Source organism: Solea solea, chromosome 11, assembly GCF_958295425.1.
Source record: "Solea solea chromosome 11, fSolSol10.1, whole genome shotgun sequence".
NCBI classification, from domain to species: Eukaryota; Metazoa; Chordata; class Actinopteri; order Pleuronectiformes; family Soleidae; genus Solea; species Solea solea.
Genome location: NC_081144.1, coordinates 3,442,522 through 3,467,451, shown reverse-complemented (window position 1 = coordinate 3,467,451; position 24,930 = coordinate 3,442,522). Strand labels below are relative to the sequence as shown.

Here is a 24,930-nt window from a genome sequence, read left to right as displayed (position 1 = left end):
AACCATCACAACTAAGTGCATAACCCGAACCCTTAACCTAACCTAAACCAAATTCTAACCCTAAAACCAGGTCTTAATCTAGAAAAAGCCCTGTGAAGTCGTGGGGCTCAGATTAAATCTCCACATAAGGTCAAATGTCCTCATAAAGACATAAATACAAGTACACACAAACACACACTCAAATCAACTGCAACTTACTGACCCCTGGTGGTGTAAACGGGGCCTTGCATACGAAAGACGATATTAAACACGCCCTTTTTGACCCTGTGCAGTTTCCGTAGCTTAGTCAAACTGTACACCAGTGTTTCCTCACCGTGTTCTTTCCTTTCAGAACATTAAAGTTCTCAGAGAAGAGCTCGTGTGATGTGATTCATGTGATTCACGTCATCATGGAGCCAACTTTGATCAGCGACTGTCTCATTCACGTGTTTACATTCCTGCCGGAAGGAGATTTAATCTCTGCTTCAACTGTGTGTAAGGTGAGGAGGAGCCCACTGGCGGAAGTAAAAGAGTTGTTGTTGTTGTTGTTATTATTATTAATATTTACTAAAGAAATGACAGCAAACGTGTGTGTGATCACGGTTTGTTTTTAAATGTGTTTCCAGGACTGGTATGACGCTGCAAACACTCCCTGGTTATGGAGGTGAGCAGTTTATCTGACTTTATGCCTGTAAATAATATGATTTACTGCAAGTTATGTGTAGACAATGTGTTTATTATGTTATATTTAATCATGTGTTACCTCACAAAATTGTATGTAAACTAAAATACTGAATACTGTTTTGTCATATGGAGAGAGAGTCTCGTGTAGAAGTGGCTTGTAGTAATCTTTACTCACTGGTCACTTTATTAGGTACACAGTGAGGTCCTCAGGTTCAAAGATCCTTTTCTTCATACTGAAGTTGGAACAATTGTGATTTGAGTCACTCTTACCTTTTCTATCTTTCACAACCCACTTCATACCCTTTCCAGACTACTTGGGAAGTGGGTAAATTATATGGTTTTAGCCCCAGATGTGAACACAGGAGGGGCCACCATGGAAACCACGGACAAACCTGCTTGGGGGCCCATATTATCTGCCTGAAAATAACCCTTACGGGGCCCACATTGACACGCTGACTGGGTCTGGTCATTTTCCTCTACCCTCTGAAAATAACAAGGCATTTGCTCCAAAAAGAACTGTTGCTGTTCACTGGGTATTTTCTCTTTTCCAGAATATTTTCTGTAAATCTGTATATGAATGGACATATATGTATGTATGTAGACCAGCAATTTCTGAAATAGTAAAACCAGCTGATTTAATTGCAACTGCGAATTAAATGACCTTTCTTCCTCATTCTGATGCTCAGAGCAGGTCTACCTAATAAAGTGGCCAGTGAGTGTGTTTTGTACACCTTATTTTTATGGTGTTGTTGGTCTAATCATGTGTCTCAGGATAAATAAATAATGGATGGGGAAGAAAGACAATGATGTACTGATCATTCTTAAATATTAATAACAGTACTGTTTTCCCCCTCAGGAGGTTGTGTCTGCAGCGCTGGACTTTCTGTAATCTCCATGTTTTGGGGACTGAGCATATGAATAATTCGTGGAAGATGTACTTCCTGCGACGATGCCACCTCGAGGCAAAGATGGGGAAAGGACGAACAGGAGGTTACACCTGCAAAAGCCTCAGAGGACACACGGGTAACTACTCTCTTTCTCCTTATTCCCGTGACTCCACTACGTGTCTCATCCCATGTGTTTCTGTGTGCTGTCCGTCCACCAGGCAGTGTGGTGGGGCTCGTGTACCTGCAGGGGAATTTAGCCCAGAATCCGGACCTCCAGAACAGCAGCGCCACAGTCTGCAGTGCCTCTTCTGATGGTACAGTCCGAGCGTGGAGCATCCAGAATGTCAGTGCAACTCCCTCAGCAGCACCATCTATGCTCAGTGATCACTTTGAAAAGTATTTCCAGCAATGCAACGCAGCAGTAGAAATGTTGATGACTGACTTAATCAATGTCAGAAGTTAAGGGAACCAGTTAATTGTTGTTTGGAACTTTTTCAACTCTTCGTAAGTGGAGAAATGGCAGAGAGAGTGGGAGACTTGTGAAAGAGTGTTTAATTCTTTATTTATTTAGAGTGAAAAAAGAGAGAGACATGATAAAGTAAAGTGTAGAAGATGTATACAGGTCATTATATAAAAGATCCTTAATCCAAACCTCCTCAAAAAGTCTTGTGTAAAACAACAACGCCACCGTAGTTCTCTGAGGCACTCTGAGCAGTGAGGAGTCCACTGTTGGTCACATTCTGCAGTCTCACCATTAGATAACACATATTCTAACACACTGGAACTTTAAATACATGTAAGATTACAGATACACATTAAAAATGTACGCAAACACTACTCAGTTACAGTAACACAAGTAAATGTAATTAGTTACAATCCTCCTCAGTATGGTACTGTAACAACCTCCCTCCACTAGTTTAATTAGGTTGTTTAATATTGTTATTACTCAGATAAAAAACATTTTTAAATATCAGCTTCAGTCCATCACATCTGGGATATGAGGCTGTCTTATAAACTTTTTTCCTCATCACTTTTCCCCTCTCTCCCCCTCTCTCTCTCTCTCTGTATAGGGTGAGCTCCTGTGGTGCACTCCTGTCCAGGATCCACTGAGCAGCATCATCACTGATGAACAGCGTGACGTGGTGGTCACAGCAGACTCCACAGGTCTCATTAAGACCTGGCGGGGCAGCACTGGCCAGGAGGTGGCCTCGTTTCCTGCCGGGTCTCCACACTGCACTTTACTTCAGTACGACGTCAACAACGACTGGTTTCTCACTGTACGTAAACCTCAGAGTCTCCTGTGTTGTAAGATATGGATGGTTCCATTACCTCTTTGCCAGTGCCACAATATCACCACCTGGAGTATCTATTGATTTCACAGTCCCTTTATGAAGCTTAACATCTAATCTGGTAATAACATAGTTGGGTTTTTTTACCCGAAAAACAAGTGTGAGCTGTAACTCACACTGAGAGTTAACGGATCATATCATATTCTTCTTTTTTAAGAGATTTAATCCAATCTTTTTGGATCGTATCGGCTCATCCCTAGTTAAATAAATGTGTTTTTCTTATTGTGATCGACACATACTTTTCATTTTCCTCCAGGTTGGAACAGGTGGGGGATCTGTGTGTACACTCGCTGATTCAACTCTGTCTAAGAAGTCCAGCGTGAAGGTGTGTGACACCTTCAGAGTCAACATACTCAAGGTTTCGCCCAACAAGAAATGGATCGTAGCTGGAACCAAGGACAATGATGATTTAAGTCCAAAGGTATGTCTTGTTGTCTTTGACTGCGTGACTATATTTGTTTTTCCCACCCTGCCCGTTTCTTTTACCACGTTACGTCTGTCGACGTGACACAGAGGGAAAATAAGGTGTGCGTTGACACATTAAAATGTGTGTAAAGTGATTTAAAAGCTTATAATAATAATAATAATAATCTTTTCTGACTTTCTGAAATTCAGAAATTTAAGCCTGGAGAGAAACTGTTTCTATTCTTCACTTCACATTTGCAATTTCTCTCCACCTGTTGTCTTCTAACATATACTGTATGAGAGGAGAAACGTTGCATTTTTGGTGGATTTCTGTTGCTAGCTGATCTACACAGAGAGTTTGACGACTCCGTCTGAGGATGAAGATCCTCTGTGCCGGGCGGTGCCAGTCGCCGGGTGCTCGGCTGCTGTCTTCGTCCCCACCCAGCCTGCCAGACTGGCCGTCGTGCACCAAACCGTGCCCTCAGACAACAAAGCCCTCACTGTCTTCGACGTCAGCATTAAAAAGAGCAAGTACAAGTCGGAGATCCAGGGTGAGCACGGAGATTATTATGTGTAGATTTATGAGTTTATGTGCTTTACCGGCGATCTGAGACTGAAGTAGAGGTCGATAAATGATGGAGGAAAAGCATAACTTAGTTTACACCTTTCTTTTATTTTAAGATGCTGTTCTGGACATTTGCATGAGGACTCTTTCTCTGCCTGCATCAGATTAGATTAGAATAGATTAGACTTTATTGATGCTGTGTGATATTGATCACATGTTGCAGCAGCGAAAGGACAGAGAATAAAATAGAGCACAGTAAAATAGACTAGAATAGAATAGACCTAGTCTAGTCCAGAACTACATTTTAACAACAAAAATCCAGTTTTAAGTGCAGATACCTTTAATTTAAGTGTTTGTTGTTTATATTGATTTAGCATATTCTGGTGTAGGGCTGAGCGATGTGGCCAACATCATTAGTTTCAAATATCAGTCTATAATGATCATTTTTGTAATGATAGTTGGAAAAAAACAGTAGTAAACTGTAGTTTTGAAATTCTTTATACATGTTTTTCTGGTGGCATGCCGTTACTACAACACCATCCAGCAGTTAAATACAATTAACTATATTAAATATCAATTTGAACACCTCTTCCTCTACCTAAGTGATTTTATACAGTGACCAGGAAAGAAACATGCTGAATTAAATGCCATAAATCCCAGGATACAGTGTGAGGAGTTTAAAGATGGATCCACCTTGTGCTGCCGTTTTAACTTTGAATCTGTTCTCGTCTTAGTCCAGCAGGTGGAGTCCTTTCCCTTGTCCCTGAACACCTGGTCCTCACACGTCCTTCTGGAGGCCAAGGACAGCAACTGCTTAGTGCTGTCGTGTGACCGGGAGCTGTGGGTGTACTCGCTGAAAGGAGCTCTCCTCGCTAACTTTAAAGAGCACACCATGTCCATCTCCTCTATATGTTTGGTAGGCCTGTTTTCTTCTATGGGTCTCAAAGGAATTCAGCGTTGTTATTGTACTCGTATTGTGAGTCGAGTGTAATGTGAATGACCTGGAAATTCAGACGTCATCTGCAGCCACAATATCAGCTGTCAATCACACCTATACATGACATTTACTGTTTATTTTCACCTAAAGGGGAGAAAATAATCCAATGTTCTATTAAAGTAGACCTGAATCTAGTCATTGAGACCATTAACTCACTCAGTATCATGCTGACTGACTTATTTTACCATAGACTTCCATTCAAACAGTTATTTTTGACACCAGCACAGTTGGCTTACGGCTATTTTCTTCACTTTTCTAACCAGACTGCTCAATCTTTGTACATTTCTGTGTTTCTTCACGCTGACAGGACAGCTTCCGTGTGGTGACGGCGTCTCAGGATCTCTCCTTAAACGTACTGATGTGGAAAAATGACCGAGACGCTGGGCTGACCCTGGAGAGCAGATACCACTTGTTGGGAGGGTCTCACACAATGTCCAGGTACCGCGTTCTAATTCCGTCTCTCTGGTGTATTTACAGTCTTTACCTGTCTTAATTTGAGCTGTAATAAATAGAAGTGTTCATGTTGTTTCCTTGTGCTTTCCAGAGGCTTCACTCATGTTGCCTGCGACTACACCAGCATTGTGGCCTCAGCAGAAGGAACAAATGGGAAAGACGTCTTAAAGGCTTATTTCTTCACATCCTGAGCATTGAACAAAAGATTAACATTTGGTTTTATTATTCACTCTTGGTTATATTTTCTGTGTATAATACGATTGTATTTGTAGGTCAGTGTACAAAAAAAGAGAGAAGCAGTATGGCATTTATACACTGTCTGTTACATTATGATTAATGAGAAAATGACTATTATTTTATGGACCTTATGTATATCAATAAAGAACGTGAGCAGGTTTAAGGCATGTTGTATTGCAAAAAAAACAATTTTCTTCAATATGTTGCCTCCACAACACTATGGCAAGTTATAGTCATATATTAACTGCAATAAACTACACAAGTGCTCATATTTAGCCCACGTTGACAAACTTGCTTATTAAATTTGACACGATATTGTCAAGGCACACGAGCATTCTCTTCTCTTCCACCACGTTTACATGTATGGCAGGCAATGTGAAGAGAAGGGAGACCAAGGTGCCCCCTCTGTGCTGCTGGCCATACGTCTCATGTCCTCGAGGACACACCGAAGGACTCTTGTCATGGACTCGTACACGCTTCTCCCCTCATCCGAGTTGGAATCCATCTGCTCAAAGGGCACAAAGGGAATTGAAGCAGAATAAGTACTAAAGAGAGTAAATTAGGTCTTGGAAATGGTGAAAAGTGCAAATAATTATGATTTTCTCACCCAGGTGAAAGCCTTGATGATACGATTCAGGAATGCGTGTTCAACCTCCTCTGGTATCATCAGCATATGAGCCAGACAATCCAGTATGCATGATAATGTTTCTTTAGGAGCCTGAAAAGAAGAATAAAGCGAGTAAAACAACAACATGTTGCTTTGTTTCAAATGTGAATCAGTGCAGGGAAAAACCTCAGACCTGGTCAAGTGTGTTGAGGACAGTTTGAGCATCGGTGTTGTCGGGATTCAGGGTCTTGACATCCTGAATGGAGACCACGGGCTCTTTTAACTGCTCCAACCATGCCCACATGAGTCCAGTGAGGATGAAGGGATCCCGCTCCATACACAGCCTCTCCCACGCACCACCTTGGTTCAGCTCCGCCTGCACACGATCACTAAGTCATTTTAGTCTTCCTGTATGGGGTTTGGTGAGGTTTTTCTGGCTCACTCAAAAACAACTGAACTATTAAAAATGAAAATGTGTGGGGTGATGGTGTGTGACCAACATGGGTATGGTAAAATATAAATTAGAAAATCCTTAATAGGTGACGAAAATGATTGTTTCTGAGTGTAGTAAAAAACAGAAATTTGATTCATACATACAACAACATGTACATGAGAGTGGCCTCTGGGCTGCATAAAAGCACACATACTCCTCCCTAGTGACAGTACAACATTTGTCCATTCTGGGCTACTGTACAAACATGGTGGACTCAGTGGAAGAGGACCTGCTCTCGGATATAAAGGGCTTAATCTAAGACGGGGTTTCTGAATCCTGGTCTTGGGAGACCCACTGTCCTGCATGAGATATTTCCCTGCTCCACCACACCTGATACAAATGTTCAACTTGACTCAGCTGTGTCAGGGAGACATCTACCACATGGACCAGGACCAGGATTGAGAAACACCGTTCTAAGGTAACCAAACAAAGACTAAACAACATGAAATTAGCATAAGTTGTATTCTTTACTCCAAATGGTGGATTGTTTCTTCTGGTTTGTGTGTATGTGTTCATGGACAGATTCAAGCATTCACTAGAATGCTTTTTTCATTTCTACAAACACCACAACACCACTGTTATGGGAAAATGACCTGCCAGGCGAAGACTTTGCACTTGTGCTCTTCCTCCCCGTCCTGAAAAAGGTCCACTGCCAGGGCCTGAGCCACGAGCACCCTCCTGGCGCCCAGGGACAACTCTGACTGCAAGGTGATGAACGGCACCTCTGACTCCGTGCCGCCTGACTTCAACCCATTCATCACCAGCTCCTCCCTCTGCTCAACCTTCCACCTGGACAGCATGCACCCTTTTTTGACAGGATTATTGTTTCCCATGGACTCACTGCGCTGGATTTTGGGGCTTGACTTCACTTTCTTCAATAGAATGGATCCATCTTTTTGCTTCTCTACATTCTTGAGATGCCACAGTGAGCCTGTCAAGGTGTCAGATGTGTTGCTGCCCCAACCTTGACACTGTACAACAGACATGTCAACATTATTCTGGGACAGGGATTGGAGAGGTTGCGTGAGGAGATTGAGTTCTGAGCCCAGTCTTCTCAAGTCGGACTCGCTGTAGCTCAGACTTTTGCGGTGGTAGAAGATGGCCGGCTCATTGAAATGTCTGGGTAAGGTCGGCGTACCTGGTAAGCGGGGCCTATTTGCAAATAGTCCAGGGCCCAGCTTCTCAATCATGGACAGAGTCATCTCTATGTCATAAATATCAGGGGCCTCCAGAATGTCCTCCTCAATCACCTCTCGATTATCTGCAATGTCCATCAGCAGTCTACATATCAGCCGGACAATCTTTGGTAGGTGCCTCAGCTCCTTCCTCTCGTTGCCATGCAGGACGTGTCTCTGACGGTTCAGGTACTGGGTCAACGTGACTGGGTTAGACCAGGGTTCAGCACAGGAGAACACGCTCCTCAACGGGGCGAGGAACTGGACAAACTGCCGGACACAACGAAGCTGACCTCTGGTCTGGATTGAGCCGGGACGTTTAGCGCGCACATATAAGATAGCCTGGTTTGCGGTCATCCTGGTAGCGTAGGCCAAGAAACATGCTAACAGCACACCTGGAGGGAAGGACAGACAGAAAAAAAACCCGTCATTGTGTGTTCGTTCAATTTCAGACCGCTCTGAATAGTCTGCAAACACTTCAAACACCATCTACCTGTTCTACCAAGACCAGCGTGACAGTGGATGGCTGTTTTTCCCTCCTGCAGGGCAAAAGCCAACACCTTCACCATGTCCAGCACAGTGGTGAGATTGGCCACTCCATAGTCACTCCAGCCAAAATTGTAGAAATAAACTGGAAAGGATGAGATGTTTTCAGTTAAATCTGCACACTCAAATATCATTGGCTCTGTAAGATCAAATGTGGCTCTTTGACTCTCAACACTCTTTCAATGATCAGGGTAAAAGTGTAGTTAAGTCCTGCTTCTTCCAATTAAAAGTTGATCTCCAAAACTAGGCCCTCTTTTCCACTGGTGACCTCCACCACTCAGGGTTTTCTCCATTGTCTTCAGCTGGTGTCCTGGTTTCCTATTGATCTTAAAATCCTTTTACTTACTTTTCAATCTGAACTTACATTTCTGAATTACTAAACTAAGATCTGCTGGTTACTTCAAATTACAGTATGAGACAACAGGAGATCGAGCCTTTGTTCTTCCTGCATGGAGCACTTACTGTTGTTTTCCATAAAGACCTCTGGGCGATATGAGAAGCCGCTCTCCGGCTCCAGAGGGTTCCCACAGTGGGCGTGTTCGCCAGGTAACTGTAGGTTGATGAGTGTTTTGATGCCATTCCTTGACACAAACACAAGAGACATGCACATTCAATCATTCCTGGCTTCAAACGTGGCCTTTGTTTTCCAGGAAACTGTGACATTGAGATGTCTGTACCTTCTGAATTGATCGATAATGTGATATTTCTCGATGATCTCTGTTGAGGGTCTGGATGTGGCGAGAAGATGATCTGTAACCCTAGAATAATGGAAGAGAATGTTAGTGGGATATTCATGAGATACTTTGGGGAAACTGCTTTATTTTTGTGTACTCGCATAGCTTTTTAAAGGTCCAGTGTGTAACATTTAAGAGCCTTATTGTCAAAGTGTATAATGGCTTTCGTAGCCTGGAATAAGCCTTGTATATGCACTTTAGGCCAAGGCTTTGCATTATGGGGCCATTATGTTTTTACAGCAGCCCGAATTACGTCCTTTTTGGTATACAAAGGCCACCGTAGCTCCCTGACGCACTCGGGAAAGGGAAGGATGGACGAAAGGATTCCCCCGTTTGTTCCAATCTGCAGTCTCACCATTCTAATTCTTACACTCTGGACCTTTAAGTAGAATAAGTAGGTATACCAGGATGAGTAGAGGCCTTTGATAGCCTGCTGGTCATCTCTCCAATGAGTCGGGCTGTCATACTTGCAGGCTTGACCTCCGCAGCCGACCGAGCATTGCACTTCTGCCGGGATGACGTATCTTATTGCTTCTCCTACTATTGTGTAATTGGCTCTGGGGGCAGTGACTGAAAGAATATTGATATTACATGAATAATCTGCAGTTTAAAGGTGTCATTTATGAAACCTAGTAAAAGGCTAGATGAGAAGATGGATGAATTAGTTTTAGGCACTTAACCCAAACAATGAGGTACACAAAAAACACAGTCAGACAAGTTAGACTTAAAACAAGTAAAGATCAAATGTGCAAAACCAATGCATTTCATTTATTTTAAAATATAAACTAAGGCTCAGTGGTGTGTTCAGCAGAGACACATGAAATAAAATCCTAGGTTGTTTTGTAACACCTAAATAATTAAGATCCTGACTAGTGACCGCTCACTTAGAGGTGTCTAATCCTTGTCAGGGCATTACTATAAATATAGATACTCTTATAGCACATTTTAGCGCAGCCTTGCAATGAAATAGAATCTTGCAAAAGTCGTGGATTTAGCTAATGAACTGAAATAGACCTTAGTTGTATTGATCTATGACACTTACAGTATTCCATCAGAGCTCCACCTGTTGTCTTTGCTTGGAGCGCCATGTAAAGTCATTCACACTGACATCCACAGTCATAGCAGAGCCTGGACACAATCAAATCTGCCTTGTTACACCACATTATATCAGCTTTCTATTTTAAAAATGCCTTTCATGCAGATAATGACCATTTTATCATCATTAAGTGCCGTATTTCTAGTTTGAAACTTGGTAACAACATGTGTTATTTACACGACAGGTTACAGAGAACCTCTAACAAATACACATCTTAATCCAGGAACAACAATCCTAAATCATATTCAGTCAGACAAAGGAGGCATAATCCACGTCAAGGGATTGGACACCTGCCGTTCTTAGCTGAAGGTTTTTATCTCACCAGATAAACAGATAACAGATACTATAAAAAGGACAATAATACAAATATACAAATGACACTAAAATGATATCTTTTACCTGTGCTGCGTGGGACATGATGCCGTTAACCACCGTCTCAGGACTCACATAGCCCAGATTTGCAGTTGCCAGCATTTCTGACATCAACCTCCACAGCTCTGACGTCGTCTTTCCCTCTGTGGAAAGTCAATCCCATGGCCTCACTTGATGTGATTCGTCTCAGCTTATCTCTGACCAGCAGGAGGGAGGGAGTGACACATGTACAGTATGCACCGACAGGAGGATCCTGTGTGTGTGTGTGTGTACTCCTTTGTGGAAATCTCACCAGCATGAAGAATAAAAATATGGCAACAAATTATCCTTAAACATTGAAAGGTTGCAAAGTGTGCAATATTTTTAATTTAAATCAACGTACAGGTTGCTTATTGGGGGGGGAGCAACGTGCTATTTCTGACTCCTCCAGGATTAGAAGAATAATCTTATTACAATACCGGTATAAAACAGAATACCCACTCCTCAATGAAAACAATAATATGGCCATATAACACGTACTTATTTACAATATCCTTCAGTATATTCACTTCGTTAATGCATAACGTCATAATGTCAGTTAACTTTTGAATAACTCTTCATCTAAAAAGACTCATCATGTATTTGTTGTGAACTACACATAGATTTTTAGGTTCTTGGGTTTTTGGGGGTTCATAATATTTCTAAAATTCTGACTTAAACTAAAACTATTCTACAACACTGCAGCAAACAGTGAGATCCTCAGTGCCATAGAAAGTAGATAAAATTTGATTGGCTTACCTCACACTTTGCCAAAGCTGGTTAGCTTTCGGTTTACGAAGGAGAGATTAGTTTATTATGTACAGCATTTGGAGAGACTTGAAAGTAAATAATCGCCAATGTGATGTGACATATTTTTAGGCATAAAAAAACCCAACATAACCATAAAGAAAGGGTTTATGTTTTATTACAATATGAATATGAGTTTTAGATTTCAGTTTGCAGTAAGTTTGTGGATTCTTATTTGTCCAACCTAACTTGATACTGTTTAAATATAGAACTATAGCTACTTAGTTATTCTGTTCTGTTAATTCAACATTATGTGCATCTCTGTTTAATTTGTTTTCAAATGTGTTCTTAAAAATGCCTTTGCAGCAAAATTACAATAATGCTTCTTAAATCTGTTTTAATGACCCACATGACATAATTTAGCATGACTTACCAAGGTTCAGTTTTAACATTTCACACATCAAGCAGAAAAGATTAGTATATTTTATTAGTTTATTATAGTATTTGTTTTATTTTCCCGACAGGTGGCAGCAGATACACGCTTGGAAACTGCTTGAGAAAGCCCATCTGTTCGGCTTGGCAAGCGATTTCCTTGCTCCACATAAGCAAACGAACAAAGCCTGATGGGAAATGAGTTCTTTACCTGAACTATGTAGACCCACTGGTTGTAATAAAATACTACATTTCCCAAGAAGCCCTGCGGCTCTGTCGTAGGTGCCCCAGCTGGTTGCGTACGGACGTTTCAAACATTACAGTAACCCGCCCCTTCAGCTGTTTCAAACAAGCCGAGAAGCCGGTCTCCGCACCGATAAAAGTCGAATTCACCTTCAAAATAAAATGAAACCGAAGAGGGAAAAAAAAAAGATGTACACATTATTACAATTCCATAAATACACCATTATGTATTATGTGCAGTATACAGCTATGAATAACAAGTAAGGGAAAGTAAATAATAATGATAATACTGCACACTACAACAACAATAGCAGTGATAGTTATATATATTGGTTGTTACTGAAATAAATAAAATATTATATCACTAATATAAATATGTCTATTTCCCCCAGTTTAAGGTTTAATCTTCCACTTGTAAATAAAAAATAAACAATTTCAATTAACAATTTCCAATAAGATTGATACAATCTTTCACAGCTATTTGTCTCATCTAACAATAATAACCTTAAAGAGGATTCAAACGTGTCACCAGTGATCAACAGTTATATTCATATTCATATACATTCTACATGTTTTTGTTAGATATTTCTCATGGTGAACTTGCAGATTTCAACAAAGAGTGGACTTGTTCGCTCACACCTCTCTTCCCCAAATGCATCAAGGGAAATATGGTGGCTCTTGCGTACCAAAAAAATGTATATCAGACCATTTTGTCCATGATGGCTGCATTCATAAAAGCGAGGCCATGGTATACAGTAGATATAAAAGACTTTTTATAAGACAAAACATTTATCACCTTTCACCTTTGTAACAGGTAACTCAGTTTTCTCTACAAAGGCTATAAATAAAGGTTAAGGGAGGCTGAACTTGGCTTTGTGAACGTTGTACTTTCCTAAAAAATTCTCAATAGTTTGACAATGTGTAATTATATTATATTATATATATATATATATATATATATATATATATATATATATATATATATATGTATATATATTATTATATTATATATATATATGTGTGTATATATACATATATATGTATATATATATGAACAATACAGCCTTCTTAAAGTTACTCACTGTGCCTTTAAAATATATCATTGTACGTTCGCCTAAACATGGTTTGACACCCATTTCCGCAAACAAGCGTTTTATTTTGAAAGTCATAGCCAGCAATTGTACCTCCGGTCTCCGATCCTCTTGGCACTCGGTTCTCCTGCCGCGGCTCTATTGCTCCGCGAAGCCGGGGGAGAGGAGAAGAAAACCCCGGAGCTCAGCCATGGAGTGTTGAGGACGAGCTCCACCGTCGGAAGATCATTTACCACCGCCATATATATGACCAAAGAAACGAGACCGGCAACGAGCAACGCAGGCGTAACAATCATGCAATTTAAGTACCGACGAATTTGAGCAGAACCGCTTCTTCTTCAAGGTTACACCGCTTGAAGACGCCCCGGCATCGTCCCCACCACATCCCCGTCACCTTACCAGACGACTGTATCGACCATGTCCGTGGAGGAGCTGGGATACCCCGACGCTATGCTGCTGCTGGAAGCCGGGCCGGAGTGGATGCGGGCCGAGATCGAGCGTCTCGCCCGAGAGCTGAGTGAGACCACGAGCGAGAAGATACAGGCGGCGGAGTACGGGCTGGCGGTGCTGGAGGAGAAGCAGCAGCTCAAACAGCAGTACGACGACATGGAGATGGAGTATGAGGCCGTGAGGCAGGAGCTGGACCTGCTCAAACAGGTAAGATGTGTGTTATAAACCAGAGTATGTGGTATAATAGAGATATAGGTATAGCTATATGTGTTATATCAACCGTTACCCTCGTATTTAATGTGTATATGTAATAATACGTCTTCCTTGTCATATGTATTATATTTGCAAGCTATTATTACTACAAAGTCGTAAATAGGGGACTTTATAGTAATCTTCCTCTCATCCTACAAGGTCAAAACCGCAAGATGAGGAGGGGATGCTCTCCCTGTGGGGAAGTGGGTTTCACACCCACCCCACCCCCTCCTTACTCTGGGTGTCCCCCCACTGTACTGCCACCTTTTATTTATTTATGTGTTAAGACATTCCTCTATATGACTTACAGCTAGTGTAGTTCTTATATATCCACCCTCATTTCCGTTTTAATCAAATGTAAAGTGTATATGATGAATAGTAGAGGTCCAAGCACTGAGTCTTGTGGAACTCCATAATAACGATCTTTCATCTGTACATACAGTACATGACCTTTGTATATTTGACCCCTTTTTAAAATTATTTTGAGCGTAATCGACTCTTTTATTTGTGTGACTTGCGTCATGTTTCTTTATCAGTGCGTGTCTTTCACCTCAGATACAGTAAGAACTAGCAATACCAGTTCAGTAAAAAGGGGGCGGGGAGTAGGTTTGAATTTTGAAGCTTCCCGCTCAGAGGGAAGCTCAGAGAGAGAGGGATGAACTAGTTGCAGAGGAAACCAGACGAGTTATGACCCTTTGGGAATGGAAAGAATGTTGAGAGTGATGATTCAAGCTGGGCCAGTGAGCCAGATAAAGGACGTGTCTGTTTTTCCAAACAGCGGTTGGACTTATTCCCTTCTGTTGTACTGCGCTGCATGCAGATTATCTTCACTAGCACAGCACAGTTTTGTCAGTGTCTTGTGATTTAGCTGGAGGAGTGTGTCTACAGGGACGATCCTGCCAACGGCTGTAGCATCTGATTCTTTCACTGCCCACACTCTGACGCTGGTTTTGTTGACATCATCTTTTAACATATGGGCTCCTCAACTGATAGTTTACAAAGCTGACTCTGTGTAAAGCCCCTTCTTGCCATGCCAGGAATTTGTTCATCGCTCCCTTGGGTTTTTGTGCTTTTTAGGAGAGAGAGACGTACACAGAGTTTAACAGCTGTCTGTGGCTCTCTCTCTTCAGTGGTTGCTATTGCAGAAAAGAAGGAGGTCTCAGCAGCTCCTGCTCTGATTCCCATGCATGTCTTTGGCAAACTGGCCCAAGCTCAGCCACAGAGGAGTGACGGTGAAAAACTTTGAATAGAAGAAACAGACTGGAAATGGGTTTAAAGAGTAACCATGGCAGCAAACAAAAGGTGAATACGAAGAAGTGGGGACATTTTTGTGGTGGTTTTTCAAAATATCCTTGTTTAGGAGTCTTGAATTGCGTCAGACCTTTATTTCTGTGTCATAATGGAAACATCCACAAGAGCAATAAATTAAATTGTGTGCTGAAAGGTCTGGTAGGGGTTCTTTCTTTAGCCTTGGGCTTGGGTTTAGCTGGTTGTAGATCTCTGATCAGATGTTAACGTTTGAAAGACCACAGCTATGGGCCCTTTTTCTTTCACACCCACCCCCCACCCCCATGTCTCCTTCTGTATGAAGGACAGAAGTGATGCTATCACAGGACAAATACAAACACATCTTCCTCACACTCCTCTCCACTTGCTCTTTACTATTTATAGGAGAACGGTATGCAGTGGGGGAACAAACAGTAGATAAGCCACTGTTGCTGCAGTGGTTGAATATAAAGCTGATCATTTAAGATACTGTGACATGACAAATGTCATAAATAAACAGCGTCACATCCTTTAAGTGACCTGTGTGTCCACAGCCGTTGTTTAGTCAGGTACAAATGCCATCTTGTCCTAAGTACATGGCTACTATTTACTCTACTTCCAGCAATGTTTGGACGTCTCTTCTTCCACTGAGTCGAATAAATTGGTCTTGGAGAGATTTACAACAAAGAAGGGAGCTTCTCTGTAAATCTCTCCCGTACAAACACAACATAAAAGAAAAGAACTAAGATTTACGTGTATTCAAAATGACTTTCAAATGCTCAAATATCACTATTATTTTCTCAGTTCGAGCAGAGGACGTCTATCAGAAATGATCATGGCAGTGGACAAACATTTCTCCAGTGCCCACTTTCTTTCCTCCCCTCGGGTTGGACAATAATATTCACACTCAAACACACCCCCACCCACGTACATATGTGCTACTGTCGAGGCTGGAAGATGGAGGAATTCTGTGCGGTGTTGTTGCTTAGTAACCTCACTGCTCTGGGCACAAGTACTGCTCCCTCAGCAGCTATAAAAGCATGTATACTAAAAGGAAACAGCATTTATAGGATTCATTGGATATCTACCTGATCTCATGACATTGCACACTAGGGTTACTGCTATGAATGTGATTATAGCCCCCATTCTTCTACACCTTTTCCCACTTTCTGTCTAAAAAAGGTAAAGGACTCGGTTTACTGAATGTAATGACAGCCACCGTTTTCTGAAGTGTACTAACCCGACAAAGGACTTCTTACTGGCCAAAAAATGGCCAACACCCACTAATATCTTGCTTTTGTCTGCAATGGCGATGGATTAACAGCATTCACTCGCTTGGCAAACAACTCTGCAATAGACAAAGCTCTGGCTTCGATCTGCAGTGATTATAATTCTCGTTAATTTTTCCGATCTTGACAGCTACATCTACATGATAAAGTTGCTCGCTCTTCAAACAGTGCTCTGATAAAGGCTCACTTGCATTAGTGGCTGATAATGAAGGTGGACTTTTACACAGTTATCATGCAGACTGAAGAATACAGAGCAAGTCACAAGGCGAAGTAGCTTATGACGCCATACCGCACTACAGCAGTGGAAGAGCGTGAGCAGCTGTTGATATTCTTAAGTTAAGCCACTCATGGACGTGACACCATGTGCCACACCTCCAGCTGTAATTGTAATTCTGAGCAGAGTGCCTGCTCCTGCATTTATAGTCTGTGTGTGTGTGTGTGTGCGGAGAACTGGAGAGGATTTGGTATCAGTGCTGGGTTTGATGTTAAGCTCAAATCGAACTTTCTTCTACACTATTCCCACTGTTTGAACGCAGAGCACCTCTTACGGGCACTTGAACAAAGGCCTAGAACGCCATGGGTCCTTGTTGCACTGCGACAAGTGCCAGACACCACACTGAAGTCATTCAGTCACCCACGGACCCTGGTCCTCCCCTCTGCAACTTTCCTCTCAGCAGCTGCGCAGTTGTGGAATTCAGACAGACAATTAGAACCCTAAATATTGTTAAGCTCAGTAAAACCTGGGTTCTCTGTGCCCAACGCACTGGCCCTTTTGTGCATGAGTCCACTGGGGTTAACAGGTCTTGGGTGTCATAGACGGACAGAGTTAAACGCCATCAGAACACATGTATGACAAAGGAGAGTCAGAGAGCGGTGTCCCCATTGTGGGTACATTTGAAAGGATTGGTCACTTTTGTCCCTTTTGAACTGGCAGATCACTAAAGGATATTTGCCAGTGTCCTTAAACAAAGATATCTGTTGTGATTCTAAGCCCTTTCTGTGGGGTTAAATGGTTTGGACGCTGATTGGACGTCAGTAGAAAATACAAGGAGGACACAAAACCCATCTGGCCACTTGTATGAGGAGTCGTAAATAAAGTTGGGTCAAATATTATTGGACTGCCAGATTTCATGAACAGCTGCTCACCACTAAAGCTTTCTTTTTTTCTCACTTGTTTCATTTACTCCAACCATTGAAGCCAATGAAACAAATCTAGTCTTTAATAGCTCATTTAATGAACCTTATAGTTTTGTCCAGTTTGTTGCAATTCAATATAAACATGATCAGTTGTTCAGCCCTGGTATAAAGCACCTTCTTCTTCTTCTAATCAGTGGTTTTTATCCATATTGTCTTTTTGCTGGATATGAATACTGCAATTCAGGGGTAATCTTTTCTAAATGGCACTAAATAAAGTCCCAAATCCTCTACCCTCTGGGGCTAAGAGGATGAATCCCAGCCGCTACGCACAGGGCTTACAGAGGTCTGGGTGTCTGCCAGGCCCTGCTACGCTCGCCAGCCTCCACAGCCTCAGGACAGGTGCATGCATTTGGGGATAATGCTGGTCAGGTGCTCTTGGGAAACTGCCCTCTTCTCCCTTGCCTTGGTCCAGTAGCCTGCAAAAGTTGCTGCCAAGCCTGTAGCGGTCTGTTGTGATTGTTGCCAGGCCTGGCCATGTTCTATATGAATCTCCATATGAATGTGTAAATGATTGCCACACAAACCACACACAAACATTCTCCACTGTTTTTCAAAGTGTCCAGACAGGCTGCTCTATCCTCAAGATCCACTCACGTAGACTTATGTTGCCCTAGTCCCGTCGTGTGTCACATGAGGACGTCCATCTGGTATCACAAAGTAATGAAAGACTCATTCTGCCATGTTTTAGGTATAATGGCCTGCTGCTAATCTCTTATGATTTTAGGAGCTTTTGTCCTTAGGTCTAATAAACAAAATACAATCAGCACCAGTTTAAAAAAGGTCAAATTGAGGTCATTAATGGGTTTTATTGTAAGTGTATTAAATAGAGGAGTGTTGGTGTAGGGTTTAAATGGAAAGAATCATGCTTTTGTGGGATGGTGGGATGGTGTGGAAGGAGTTTATTGGCTGTTTACATGGTTTTGGTTCCTTCAAACAGTAACAAGTTTCCCCCCTCAGGCCTGTAAGAAGAAGAACACAATATCGTGCCTGTACTTTCCCTTATTTTCCCTTATCTAATTTTGTGTGCGTCATTACACTTTAAGACACTTCCCTCTGGCTACAGTAAATACGTGTCTTGTTATGATTTAGTCACATAGTTATTTAGTTATTAGGTAATCCTCATTCACTTATAGATGAATTTATTTTATGACTTGATCCTCCGTAGAGCTGCAAGTGATGATTACTTTCGGCGTTGATTAATGTGTCAATTATTTTCTCCATTAATTGATTACTTGTCAGTGCTCAAATGTCTTGTTTTGGCCCCAAACCAAACCGTGTACAGTTATACAGAAGCAAAGACACCAGGGGATACTCACAATTAAAAAAGCTGAAAGCAGACAACTTGGGTTTTTTTAATATATAAAAGCATTCATCAATTAACAACATAGTTGGCTATTAATTTAATACATTTTTATGGCCATAATTCAAATACTTAAAAATGTATTTATTTTGAAAGGCATCATGAAAAAGATCGACAGAAGTCAAACGTGCATGTAGGTAAGTGTACGGCAGACCAGCAGGGTCATGATTCCTGTGTTGTAATCCAATTACTGCAGACTTGGGCTGGATCAGGCAGGGGTCCAGGCTAAGTGTAGGGGATGAGCTCATAGTAATGACTGGGTGCCTCTGACAATACAACATACAACATAACTCAGACCTCTAAAGACCCATCTCTAATTTCCAGGCTGCGACGGTGCAAAAGTGATAATGAATTATTATAAATCTCTCCACACACAGGAGCTTGTGTAACACTCACGTGGGTTGTTTGCGTGTTAGAGAACACAATGGCTCCTTATGCGTTCTCCATTTGTCCAGTTGTTGTGTGAAGTTGCATTGTGTCTCGCTTCCTATCGCCTAATTGTACTTTTATCACGGCAAACAGGCTGTTTATGACGCCATCTTTTTGTCGTATTACTTTAGACTTTTTGGACAGAGTCTTTATTTACCCTCGCCCAAAAATAAATAAATAAAACGCCTTACTTTATGTGTCAGGTAATGTTGTTTTCACTGTAATACTATCTGGATCCACTTTTTGTAACTCAAGATGCCACGTTACATCTTGTTTGACTTAGATACTCCCATTTGCCGGTTCAAACACATGCAGTGGTTTCCTGTAGGCCTGTCAACAGTGCAGTTCAGCTCAGGTAAACCTGATCAGATCGAGGTAGACACTTGCAACCTAATTGAGTAAGCCTTTCTTGCCTTTTGTTTTTCACTTCGCTGTCATTATTCCATCTCAACCACTCGTAGCGAAAGCTGTAAAACATCTCTATCCCACACTTGACTGTAGGAACCCATCTGTTAACTTGAAAATATCAAATTATTTGAGCTGATGGAGCATAAAATCATTTCCTCATCAGTCCAGATATGTAACAGCCTGAACTTCGGGGCATTAGCCGGGTTGTGGGAACAATGGCGCATGTACAGAGTGTCCTTGCCAGCTTGAATCCACCTCTGGTCTGACTGAAGGTATACATGCCCCCAAATCAAATGATCTGGGTGTGGTGGATTTTACAGTAAATGTAAAAGTCTTACTCTGACTAATACAACAATTCATTTTTTTCTAATGTCATGCGAAGGCTCCATGTGTTTACTGCAGAGTTGTTTGATTTTAGCCGTTTCACTGCTGATTGTATCCATTCCGATGGTAGACAAAAGCCAGATGTTTGTGGGTGTTTGTGGGTTTTTTGACCAGTGTACTGGTTTGTATTTAGAGTCTTCCATTGTCTTACATAAACCACAGTGAATCATCTAAAACTGTGGGCAGAGTCTAAGTTTGTGGCTGTTTTTCTTGAACCCTGCCTGCGTCGTTCTTTTGATAGAGTCTGTAGATTAACTCTGGGAAAGTAAAGGGCTGGGTCAGATTGCTGACATATTATCTTCTCTGTTACAGCATGATTAGAGTAGAATGACACCCTGTTGAATGCCTCCATTGCTTCTTTTTTTTGGCATTCTGTTTTATAAATCTAGATGATATGGTTTGTAACCATAATGTCTCCCACAGAGTCAAAGCTTCCTGCTCCTTTAAATCATTCATCTTGCATCTATTGAAATCAGAACTGGCCTCCCTCGCTCCCACTGCTCTGCATCCTGTTTACTTGTAAGGAGTCTGGCTGAGGCCGTCTATGAGTTATGTCTCTGCATCAGTCCGGATATTTTTTTTTTTAGGGTGAATCAGAGGAAGTGACCACATGAGGGTCATCAGGGCCTCAATCACCTGTGTTTCACCGCTGACAAGGAGGAAGTCTTAACAATGAATATGTTGTTTTTTTAATGTATATCTTGCTTTTCCTGCCTCCAAATCTACCCACCAGTATCTTTTGTTCTTTTTAAATATGCCATTTCATACGCTTAAAAAAAGCCCTGCAAACCAATTTTGGAATTTCCTGCCAGCGATCTACAGATGCATTCTGTCTTGACACAAATGCTGATGTCCTTTTTATGACCTTACTAAATCAGCAAAATATTCAAGATATATTCCTTTCCAAGGTTCTATATTGGCGTTTGAATACTGGGGTGTTTTTGAGCACTTTAAATTCATGAAAATATCCCCTGAGAAACAAAAGATAAGAGATGGGGGATAAATTAGCATACATGACAAGCAGGAATGAACTTGTGGTGGCTTTACGTGCACAGATGGTGGGCGCCCCCGACTCCACCCTTTGAGACTCACACACACACACACACATCCTGCCATTTGGATGAGGTTTGTTCCATAGCATTTTGTGATTCGATGCAGCAGATGAAGAAATGAGATGCAGACCCCTTGTGTTTACACAGGCACAAACTGGCGCACCCTTCTCTGGTTCCTCTGAAATTCTACACAGTCTGCTCATCTCAATTATCAGCTCACTGCCTGGAGAGTACCTCCCATAATCTCGCCTAAACGAATTAAACCAGAGGGCAGGTATGAAAAGCATGTTCTCGTTTTGATAGGCCATCTATTCAAACATTAGCAGTTTGAAAGGGGTGTCCCCTCACACTGAGTATTTGCTTTTTTTTTTCATTAACTTCTACACCACAGTGCAATCTCTCCTCACTTGATACCCACTCCCTGCCACCACCACCATCCTCCTCCTCCTCTTTATTCCCCAACCTCCCATAGTAAATAGGCTAGTGGGCCTGAGGCTCCCTGTCACAGTGGTCGTGGGTCTCATGGAGGCAATGCTTTGAAACCCCCCAGCAGAGGTATAATGGGGACACAGAGGGAGGAAATGGGAATAGAAAAAAAGGCTACATGGGAGGGGAGATATAAGAGTTGTATAGCCAGGCAGGGGGGGGGAACTGGCTGTACAGCAATAACAACATTAGAGTTTGGGCTCAGAGGGAGCATGGAGAGGAGGGGGTTTAAATTGGATATGTGCCAGTCTCTCAGGGGTCCTAGAGAGGCGAGGGTATAGAAATGGAAAGGTTTTGTGTGAGGGGTACTGGATGGGCAATCTTAAGAGTTTTCTGTGGGAACCAGCTCTCACTCTTTTAGATGGTAGAAGAATCGGAGTCCGCCTATTAGTAGCTTAATGACTTTAAGAGAGTGCAAAGAAAAGGTGTCTTATATTTTTTGACAAATACAGCGTAGTAAAGATGTATCTCATTGAACAGCAGCTATGTGCTTTTTGTTTATCTTTGATCAAGAGGTTGACTGATTATTGTTTTTGTGCTGTATTCAGGTTTTCTTATTAATTTTACCATCAGTAATTTATTTGTGCATAGATGTGATGATCTGCGACGCGCTCGGTGGTGCTGAAGTGAGCTGAGCTCATTCTTTACAAACTGACGCGGTCTCATATGGACGGCTTGCCACTCTGACCTATGACTTAACCTCAGTGTTAGCGAGAATGTGGCACCAAACACTCACATACACGTTTTAATTACCTCAAATAGGGAAAGGGAGGCCATGGACAGGACCTGCCCCAGAGAGTAGACTGTCGTCCTCTAGGTCCGAGAGGATGAATGGGGAGTTCAGGACAGCAGCACAAGGACATTTCGCCGATACCATTGCGATTGACAGAGTAGTTTACGAATGATGAATAGATTTATTCAAGAAGAGACATATGAGGTTTTCACTTTAGATTGAAAGCCACAGGAAATAAAGGTTCTACAGTCCTTCCCCCGCCCTGTCACCTCCTCAACCTGATTGATTAGACTTGCCTTGCCACTAATGGATGAGTCTAGGATGATGATGGGAAGCTCATGAGGGGGTAATACGCAGAATGTATCTAATAAATGGTTATTGGTAAGTTTAAACCCCACTAAACTACAGGAGAAGCACGAACAAATAGATCCAGCGTTGGTTTCCCCTTCCCCCCCTTTACCCTGCAATCTTCCTGACCTTGGACTTTGGAAGAAAATGAAATCACATGTGTTGGTGTGTTTGAGTTCACAATTGCATGTACATGTGTTTATGTGTATGTCTGGCCCCAGCTGCTCCCCTCATCTGTCATTCATGTTTGAACAACTGTTTAGCTCCGCAAGACGCATGTAAAGGTTCCACAGGGAGCAGTGAAGTATTCTGTGAAATAAATTAAGTTCAAGACCAATCCCATTTCTCATTTTTACCCCCTACCACCAGTTTATTATATGTAGCATATGTATATGCAAACAACACTAGCTTTTTGACAATAACATCCTTTTGAAAGTAACATCTTAATCATCATCTTTGAAGTGTGCCGCTGAAGAAAATCTCAGTTTTAAGGACAAGTTGTGTGGACTAGGTGTGAAATGGTATTCAGCCTTAATGGTAACTCAGTTACTTCTTGTTTTTTTTTTATGATAAAGGCTTGGCCAGATAATAAAGAGTAAAAAAAACAAGAACTTGCACATAACCAAAGCTCAATGTGCTCATTGTGCAACCAAATCCCACACTGTAGAGGCACAGCACACTGTAGCCAGAGAAGGAAGGAGGGAGGGGACCAAGCTGTGCGAGGCTGAGCCCTGAAACAGCCATCTGTGTCAGTGGCACCCCTTTGCCCTGCCTTTACAGGACCCGTCTCTCGCTCTGTCACTGTAATTGGCGTAGTAACCATAACAACGGATGTTCCCCTGGGGTGCAGACGCGTGGACCTGGGAGATTCTCATCCAGGCACAGAGCATTAGACAGAAAGGGGAACTTCAGGCCGGCTCCGATAAGGCTAACTTTGCATTGCAAATGACTGAGGTTGTGGATGCCCAGACCTGGAGCTGTTCTGGGACACTCAAGCGATATGAACGGTGATAAAGAACCCAGACTTCATCCCACATGCAGATATGGTGGTGCACTATATCGGGCCTATTGAATTTCTGCCTACCCTGGAGACTTTGTTTTTGTCTCCTATTACTCTGTAGTAGATTTAGCAGCTTAACATTTGACATTAAATCCAATGATTAACATAATATTAATTCAAGGCTGAAATTAAATACTGATGACATGAATAGAGTTTAAAACCTTTTGGTTCATCTCTCACTGTGCAAGACACAAGACAGAACAGGCAATCTGTCACTGTGGTACAAGATCATGGACTAGTCAAGCTGGGAATTAACCTTTTATTCCCACCTCATGTTTCTGTGGGTCATATTTTCTGCATTCAGGTGTAGAAGTCCCCAAAGATCCATGTGATGTATAATGTCTTAATTGGAAATGGTCCATGTGCTCCACATTAGACCATTTGTAGCCAATGTCCAATTTGGTGGCATTTAGTTTTGGTCAAAAGAGACAATAAAGAAGACCATGAACCAGATGGACACTTGCTTTAGTTTATGAGGAAGTCAAGAGACAACCCGTCACTCAAAGAATACAAGGACACACAAATGAGGATGAACTCCTGGTGAGAAATCACTGCTCCTGGAATGAGATGTGAGATTGTCTATACATGCATGGAGCACTAGACTGATGCAAACCCTTATTTTATTATGAATAACAGTGGGCATTTATTCACGGGCAGAAATCACATGGACCACCATTTCCAACGTTTTGATGACTGATAAGGTCGTCCAAAAAACTGACTCCACATCTTTGTAAAATTTGAACACTGCCTTGTTTTACACATCTCACCTCTTGATTCCCGGAATGCCGGTATGCTCCCCTCAATCACGTAGAGGCACAGGAATATGATGGCTTGTTCGATTTAGTGTAATCAAACAAAGGCTACATACCCTGGTGTCTTCATCACCACAACATGGTGGGAACTGTGTATAAATGTGTATAAACAGTAACCCAAGTCAAGACAAACCATCTCAGGAAACATTTACCTGGAATCTGCTTTTTCTGTAAATGCAATGTGGTTTGTTTTAGGGTTATCTTGGATTTCACCCATGCGTGGAATGAAAGTAACCTCACTATTACTGTACATGTCATACAAACTCATCAAGACTAAATAAACTGTGCTCAGGT

General features: G+C 41.9%; 3 protein-coding genes across 7 annotated transcripts in view; 2 read left to right on the top strand and 1 right to left on the bottom strand.

Moving 5' to 3' along the window:
- Nucleotides 1-277: 277 nt before the first annotated feature.
- On the top strand, nt 278-5,831 carry fbxw12 (F-box and WD repeat domain containing 12). Of its 2 annotated transcripts, none has more exons than XR_009241783.1 (10): nt 278-479; nt 606-643; nt 1,520-1,686; nt 1,769-1,893; nt 2,621-2,827; nt 3,156-3,320; nt 3,645-3,855; nt 4,604-4,785; nt 5,179-5,304; nt 5,411-5,831. XR_009241783.1 is itself a non-coding variant. In XM_058644280.1 (10 exons), exons 1-10 carry the CDS (start codon nt 390-392, stop codon nt 5,508-5,510), a joined length of 1,416 nt encoding a protein of 471 aa, XP_058500263.1. In that variant the 5' UTR covers nt 278-389; the 3' UTR covers nt 5,511-5,831. The 2 variants fall into 2 exon arrangements, 1 of the variants encoding a protein (XP_058500263.1); XM_058644280.1 differs by having other exon boundaries at nt 5,174-5,304.
- Nucleotides 5,520-10,686, bottom strand: ptpdc1b (protein tyrosine phosphatase domain containing 1b). The gene is made up of 10 exons (XM_058644279.1): nt 10,607-10,686; nt 10,154-10,239; nt 9,516-9,681; nt 9,055-9,135; nt 8,840-8,958; nt 8,325-8,462; nt 7,250-8,226; nt 6,357-6,539; nt 6,164-6,274; nt 5,520-6,061 (listed from the first exon to the last, which is right to left on the bottom strand). The coding sequence occupies exons 2-10, from the start codon at nt 10,197-10,199 to the stop codon at nt 5,912-5,914; spliced, it is 1,971 nt and encodes a 656-aa protein (XP_058500262.1). The 5' UTR covers nt 10,200-10,239; nt 10,607-10,686; the 3' UTR covers nt 5,520-5,911.
- Nucleotides 10,687-13,222: 2,536 nt separating this feature from the next.
- LOC131468329 (protein bicaudal D homolog 2-like) overlaps nt 13,223-24,930 on the top strand; it is a 44,497-nt gene continuing 32,789 nt past the window's right edge. For 3 of the 4 annotated variants that reach the window (XM_058642430.1, XM_058642429.1, XM_058642428.1), the window contains exon 1: nt 13,223-13,767. In XM_058642430.1, the coding sequence (XP_058498413.1) occupies nt 13,528-13,767 (240 nt within the window). In that variant the 5' untranslated portion in view covers nt 13,223-13,527. The remainder of the gene's footprint in view (nt 13,768-24,930) is intronic. The other variant, XM_058642427.1, reaches the window with a different exon arrangement.

What these genes read in the sequence shown, in the direction of transcription:
- fbxw12 (XM_058644280.1), top strand. Translation starts at nt 390, where the DNA reads ATGGAGCCAACTTTGATCAGCGACTGTCTCATTCACGTGTTTACATTC. An exon ending in GAGCGTGGAGCATCCAGAAT is followed by an intron (nt 1,894 to 2,620) that starts GTCAGTGCAACT and finishes CTCTCTGTATAG; the next exon opens with GGTGAGCTCCTGTGGTGCAC. An exon ending in GGGTCTCACACAATGTCCAG is followed by an intron (nt 5,305 to 5,410) that starts GTACCGCGTTCT and finishes TGTGCTTTCCAG; the next exon opens with AGGCTTCACTCATGTTGCCT.
- ptpdc1b (XM_058644279.1), bottom strand. Translation starts at nt 10,199, where the DNA reads ATGGCGCTCCAAGCAAAGACAACAGGTGGAGCTCTGATGGAATACT. An exon ending in TGGAGCTCTGATGGAATACT is followed by an intron (nt 9,682 to 10,153) that starts GTAAGTGTCATA and finishes ATATTCTTTCAG; the next exon opens with TCACTGCCCCCAGAGCCAAT. An exon ending in AAAGGCCTCTACTCATCCTG is followed by an intron (nt 9,136 to 9,515) that starts GTATACCTACTT and finishes CCATTATTCTAG; the next exon opens with GGTTACAGATCATCTTCTCG.